At 43.8% G+C, this 7,078-nt stretch overlaps 1 protein-coding gene across 4 annotated transcripts in view; it reads left to right on the forward strand.

The window, feature by feature from the left end:
- The window catches only part of LOC112147851 (RNA-binding Raly-like protein), a 36,980-nt gene that overhangs the window by 16,737 nt on the left and 13,165 nt on the right, over positions 1 to 7,078 (forward strand). For 2 of the 4 annotated variants that reach the window (XM_024274496.2, XM_024274497.2), the window contains exons 2-3: positions 3,115 to 3,233; positions 4,671 to 4,941. In XM_024274496.2, the coding sequence (XP_024130264.1) occupies positions 4,686 to 4,941 (256 nt within the window). In that variant the 5' untranslated portion in view covers positions 3,115 to 3,233; positions 4,671 to 4,685. The remainder of the gene's footprint in view (positions 1 to 3,114; positions 3,234 to 4,670; positions 4,942 to 7,078) is intronic. The other 2 variants (XM_024274495.2, XM_024274498.2) reach the window with 1 other exon arrangement.

Consider the following 7,078-nt stretch of genomic DNA (forward strand, 5'->3'; position numbering starts at 1 on the left):
TCTTCCTCCTCCTCCTCCTCCTCCTGCACCTCCTCCTCCTCCTGCACCTCCTGCATGCATTTGTCCTCCTGCAGGAGCAGCTCTACCTCCTTTTGTCAAAGGAGAGAAGCTCCTAAAGTGATTACCTTCAGCATCGTCTTGCTCTTTTCTCATCTGAGAATTCTCTCTCTGAAGTCTCAGTCAGTCGCTGTGAAAGCAGCAAAGAGGATTGTGGGAAAGCTTCAGCGTGGAGGCTTTGTAACCCGGAGAAACACCTCAGAAGAAGAAACCCTCGCCTCTGTGTTCTGGAGAAGGAGAGCAACCAGCAGCTCCAGCTAGACTCCTGCATGAAGACGCTGGTCAGCTGGGAGTTGTGGAGCATTAAACCAAGACCAAATCCTGCAGGAGGAGAGCTTCAGCAGCAGGAGGAGAGCTTCAGCTGAAGCTCTCCTCCTGCTGCTGAAGCTCTCCTCCTGCTGCTGAAGCTCTCCTCCAGCCTGAGATGCTTCCCGCTCACGTTTGCCAGCAGCTCTTTATCTTCATCAGGTTGATCTTTGAAGTTGTTAAATGAGCTGCAGGAACAGCTCAGCTGTCTTTGATCCTGCTTTAGGAACATGTAATTGAGGGTAATGGAGGAGATAAAGTGAAGCGACCCTAGAGGGACACTTGGATTTAAAGCTCATGAAGAGCTCAGGTGAACGTTTTGGAGAGCCTGCTGTAAAAAGAAAAGCTACAAACCATCTAAAGTCGCGTCTTTTGCTCCAAAGTCATTTTCATTTCTCTTTATTCCAACATGTGAACATTTAACCCTTTAACACCAGAGCTCCAGTGTTTATGTTCTTTGATTTACTGTAAGTTTTCAATCATTAACACGATAATTCCAGTAGATCAGGATGATCTCCACGGCACAGCGTACGAGTTTGGGTTCTTTGTGGTGATTTACGGCTGAAACCTTCCTCAGAGCGTTCAGTCGGTTCAGCTGAGAGATGAAGGAAAAATCAGCAGAAGAAAAATGTCGAAATGCTGCTTTGGAGAAGTAACAGCTGCCGAACTGATCGTCTATTAGAACTGGAGTCTTCCCATCATCGTCGTCTTCTTCATTCCTAAGGAGACAAATCGAGGCCATAAATATTTGAAACCCAAATAAAAAAGTTAGAAAAAAAATGTTTTTGTTTGGCCTAAAAAATGCTATTCTAAAATAAATTTCATTATTTTCAGTATCAAATGTTCTGCTTTTTGGGTTTTCAAACTCAAAATTTTAATTTCAAAACTTTTGCGTACAAACCGCTATTCTAGAACCTTCAGAGCGCCATCTTACTGTGTTAAACTCAGGAGTAGAAAACGTCCCGAAATAAAACTGCTTTTACAGCCGTCCTGGGACAACTTCAGACTCTGATAGTCCAGACGAAACAGACGTTTAATGACCGTAATTATCTCAGAGTCAGTGAACGCACCGGGACTGAGGTTACCACCCTCATCCATTGTGATTGGTCACTCATCTTAGCTCCGCCCCAATGTGCCACAACGGGGCCAAAAGTTTTGAAATGGAAATTGGAAAAAGTGGAAAAAAAGTTTGAAATTGTCAGATTCAAAACCTAAAAAACAACATTTGAAGCTAAAAAAAATAAATAAAATAATTACGTTTATTTTAGAAGCAAAAGCAAAAATGTTTGGACATTTTACATTTTTTTGGCCAAACACCAGAATTTTTTCCCAAATGTTTTATTTAGGTTTCAAATATTTATGGCCCTAAAACATACGGTCCGGTTGGTTCTGAAGTCAGTCCCTCAGCAGAAGCGTTTTAAATCAGAACATTTGGTCTGGATTCCTCCGTCCGACTCTCAGGACTTTCAGCTCCACGTTTCTCTTCATCTTTCAGCTCCACGTTTCTCTTCATCTTTCAGCTCCACGTTTCTCTTCATCTTTCAGCTCCACGTTTCTCTTCATCTTTCAGCTCCATGTTTCTCTTCATCTTTCAGCGGCTCCTCATGATAGAATGTCTCCTGACCTCAGAGTCTCCTGGTGTTTCCTTCTGAGTTTCAGCTTTGCTGCATTCTCTTATTTGTTCTCTCGTTTGCTGCTGCTGTAAAAGCTGAACCTTCATGCTCTTCCATCCATCCGTCACTCAGCGGGTTGGACTCAGCGTGGGGGGGTTCTGGAGGCCCGTTCAGGTGGTGTGATTGGTGGATGTGCTTTTGGCTGCAGGTTCCCGCTCTGCTCTGCTGCTAATTAAGGCAATTAGCTGTGAAAAATGCAATAATACATCGCGGCGTGACGGCACGGCAGACCGTTCATTACCTTCTGTCTGGATCTCTAAGAGCTGCATTGGGGCGGATTATGTGGGGGGAGGAGGTGACATATGGGATGAGATGAGATGGGGGGGTCCCGCTCCTCCTGTACGTTTCTGCAGTAAATCGGCGTTGATTCCATCCGCCGCTCATCATCGCAGCTCAAATGAAATCAAGGTTTTCTCCTCGTGAGAGGAGAGCGTGAGCAGCTCCACCTTTCTGCAGCCATGACCTGATGACTCCGCCTCCAGAGCTGCTCCCTGTTTTCAACAGGATTCTCTTCAGCACAGCTTTCCTGGGAGGTTTCTGCTCTTATCTTGGTGTGCCAGATTCCACAGGTGACACTCACCTTCAGGGAGCTGATGCATGATGGGAACTAATCTTACAAGTCCCAAAAAAAGAAACACTCAGAAAATGTTGATTCTTCCCCCTGACTGATCAAACATTCTCAGTCATCTGAGGACAGAATGTTTATAGTTTTTCTGCAGTAATACAGCAGCTTTCCTTTATTTCCTGTCTCTGTGAATGATGCGTCTCCATAGTAACACAGAAACTAGGGGAGGAGCTTGTAGTAGAATGGTGTTTTCTGATGTAAAGTTAATATAAGGATGTTTCTGTTTAATTCTGCAAATGAAAAGGAGCAGAACAATGTGTGGGCTCATCAGTTAAGTGAAAGAGTTTCCTTTATGGTGACATTTCCATAAAAACGATGGAGGAGGAGTTCAGATCATTTACATAAATACCAACCATTTCAAATACATTAAAGCATCCTCAATAAAAACTAGAACGTTTGCATACTCAAAGCATCGTGACATTTAAAAAGTAAAGCGCATGTTTGCGTGCACAGGAAGCGTCTGGAGGTGGGATCCTGTTCTCTGGTGGTAAACGTGTTCGAGCGTCGACTCCGAGCTCGACGGAGAAGAGAACAGTGAGAGGAATATTGCAACAGCAGCGCTATTTCCAAAGGTGAGGACGCGGTTCACATGCACCGTGTGACTTATCGAGTTAGCGCCTCTGAATCACTTCCGACTCCGTGTCAGAGCTCCTCTCACCTCCTGCTGGGGCCAATCTGTCGCCCGGCCGGAGCCTCCTGAGCAGGAAGAGCTTTCAGCAGAGGAGGAATGCAGAGTGTTATCTCCTGTTTAGTAAAATAACACGTTTTCAGGAAACTGTGTCTCATGATTTCTGTTTTTCAATTTAACAGCAAAGAAAACTTTTCTCAGAAACAGCAGACGATGCTAAAAAGGTTTTTACTCGTGTTGGAGATCAAAGGGTTTGTCACAGTGCTGCTACGGATATTTTATTAAAGATACGAGGAAAAAGTTGTGTTCTTTATATGAGAAATTCTCACAGCAAATGAACCACGTTAAAATCAAGGACGACGTACTAATAAACCAAGATCAGATAAATCCCGCGCGTCATTGAATTTCTTCACTTTATCATCCAGAACTCGGTGCAGAAATCACATTGATCAGAACCCGCCGCAGACCGTCACGATACTTTGTTTTATTTAAACAGTCCAGGTGAGCAGAAGGACGGGGCGTGTTAGAAAGGTGCAGCACAGCAGCAGCAGGACGGAACGTAAAGATTTACTCACTTAGGGAGACATCTCAGGAATGTGAGTAAACTTTTAAGAAAAATGTATGAGCTATAAGTCCATAACCTCTGGTGGTCAGGTTCTGGGCTGATGGCGTCTAGCGTGGTCGGGATGAACTCGGACCTTAAGTGAATGAACCCCAGAGTCTAGACAGTGATGGTGGTCGGAGGTCAGAGGTCAGACCGTCATAGAGCTTCGCTCCAGGACAGGTGATCCGTCTGGAACACCGAGACACACGACCATTCATAAATTTAAAGGCGATGATACGACTGTGATTGGCTGAGAAAAAAGGTGGGCTATTTAGCTATTGGTTCAAAGTAAAGTCCTCGTTGATGGTGGTGTGTGGAGTGATATAACGACCCAGCGTACCGGTACGTCAGGCAGATCTTCATAGAAATTGATCCAAAGCTTCACTTTGATCTTTTCTGGTTATTTTCAGGATCTGAGTCTCATTTTTGAGTCAAAACCAGGAGCAGGTTTGGTGAATAAAACCTGAACCACCTGAGCGACTCGAGAGGGAGAACCCATGAGCGCAAACACAACGCTGAACAAGATAGATCCGCAGAGTAAAACAATAAACCTGAGAGAAAATAATCCTGGGACTTGATTGAAAAGTTAAAAATGTACAAAAGGAGGTTTTAACGTCTCGATGATTTCTCAGCATCAGTGACATTTTGTGTCTGAAAGGTCAGAAAAGTATCTTCCTGTTGGTTTTATTTTGGGTCAAATGAAGATGATGAATATTGGTAAAGAGTCAGTTCTATGCGTCCTCGTTTAAACGTTCCTGTGTGTGACCCCCCCCCCAGGCCTGAAGGACGAGGATGACTGGGAAGACCCAGACCAGCAACGTGACCAACAAGAATGACCCGCGCTCCCTCAACTCCCGCGTTTTCATCGGCAACCTCAACACGGCGGTGGTGGCCAAGGCCGACATCGAGGCCATCTTTGCCAAGTACGGCAAGATCGTGGGCTGTTCGGTGCACAAGGGCTACGCCTTCGTCCAGTACGCCAACGAGAGGAACGCCCGCGCCGCCGTGGCCGGGGAGAACTCCAGAGTCATCGCCGGACAGTCGCTAGGTAAGATGTGACCTCTGCTGAGCGCTGACTGACAACGTCTGGATTCAACATGGCGGCGTCCATGTAATTGACTTCATTTGGTTGGAGCCGGAAGAAACCACTTTCTGTTGGGGTCGTTGGTGTATCTTTGACTGACTTGCTATTGTTTTGATCAGGAGTGTCAAACTCATCTCACAGGGCGTCAAAATCCAAAACACACCTGAGGTCGCGGGCCGAACAGGATAGACATTTATTGAACACTCTAAAACTACACTTTTAAAACTTTAAAAGGTAACTTTTTAACATAATTATGAACTAGATATATAGCATTACCTGTGATGATACTAGTGTGAATGCTGGAAGCTGAATTTGGCTGCTGAAGATGCTGAAATTGATAGTTAAAAACAGTGAAGCTGATAGCCAGCTAAAATTTTAGCTAAATGCCAGATTAGCCTAAAAAACAAAAGCCTTAGGTTAGCCACAACAGCTAACATGTAGCTGAAAAAATAGCTAAACTTCAAAATAACCTAAAAAACTGAAAAAGCCTAAATTAGCTAAAACAGCTAGCACGTAAATATTAGCTAAGCATAAATATGAATAATAAAAGGCAGTAATTCCAGAATGAATCAACTTAAACCTTAAATAACTTTCATTATTTTACCCTCCATAAAAATATATTTTGATTCATTTCTCTGGAAGGTTAATGTTGTCCTGGTGCTGAACAGCCTTTAAATGAACGGAGGTTCAGCTGCTCTGAAGGTGGAGAAGAGACGCTGAATCCCACAGCAGAGACGGTGAATCAGCAACATGGAGCTGAGAGCCTCACACATGGGGGGGGGGGGGCTGATCCCACTGAATCTCCTCTATATTACCTATTGATTAGCTGTTAAGAAGCTTCCACGAAAAATAAAAGTCTTTTCCGGCTCTTTGAGCTCATGGTCCATCTGCGATCTCATGTCGGGATCTCTTCTGAAGCTGATCCTGAAGGAAATCCAGGTTTGGTTCAGACCTGCTGGGACACCTGTAGACATTTACCTGGAGAGGTGTGTGGTCCTAAAGCCAAAGTCATGATTAAGGAAGCACTGGAGGTGGTCCTTGAGGAAGTTTCTCCACTGATGTTGTTGGAGGGATGAACTCCATCACAGGTTCAGTCTGACTTTGGTTAGTCTAGTTTGTGTTTCTATATGCAGTCAGTGGCTCATCAGTCGGGGATTGAATCTTTAGTTTTCATATACTCTTAATAATGTGATAAAGTTCATGGTGTCTATAGTATTCATAGTTTCCACAGAGACGTTCTGTCTTCATCAGAGTCATCACCAGGTGACTCCGCCCCCTTCTTGCTCTCCAGACAGTGGGGGCGGAGTCATATTTATGTCATAAATACATCGCCTGTTTGATAATCAAAGAACCAAGAAGCTGCATTAGTATAACCGAGTCCTCCCTCCGTCTTCGTGTCTCCTTTAGATTTTAACTTTGTGGGTCAAATTCTGCCATCAAAGGATTTCTGTTTTGGTCGGTGAGCAGAAGTTCTGGTCCAGTCCTCACGAACCATCAGCTCCTTCCACAGATGTTGAACAGGATCCACATCTGGACATAGAGGAGGGACCTCACAGAGGAGGAACATCAACCTCCACAGACACTCTTCTGCCTCCATGAGCGCTGCTGTAGGACTACGCACTCGTGGAACAAGTCCTGCGAGTTTGTGTAAAAAACAAAAAAAACGGAAACCTGAATGTGATTGGCCAATAGAAGCCAATTACTGTTGCTAGGGCAATACTGACACCACAACTGGATCCGTGTATCTTTAAACAAACAAAAAATGATTAAAGAAGACTATTTTATATGATTATCCTTTGCTGAACTATTATAGAAAAACAGAAATTCTTTGTGTTCTCATGAAAGATGGAACAAACAGAAAAAGAACTTTTAAATGAAATATTTTCAGATTTCTGACACCAAACTACTTCAGCCCCACCCATAATGAACGCTTCAACTCATTTTCTAACGGTTTTTGTGTCCCCCCCCGTGATTGAACACTTTTCTTAAAAAAATAAATGTAAACATTCATTGTGTTTGCTTCATTTTGGACTTTTCTAAAATGGGAACATCAGAAATGATTCGTTTCACTACAGTAAGATAGAAATTGATAAATACATAA

This window comes from Oryzias melastigma, linkage group LG17 (genome assembly GCF_002922805.2).
Source record: "Oryzias melastigma strain HK-1 linkage group LG17, ASM292280v2, whole genome shotgun sequence".
NCBI lineage: Eukaryota > Metazoa > Chordata > Actinopteri > Beloniformes > Adrianichthyidae > Oryzias > Oryzias melastigma.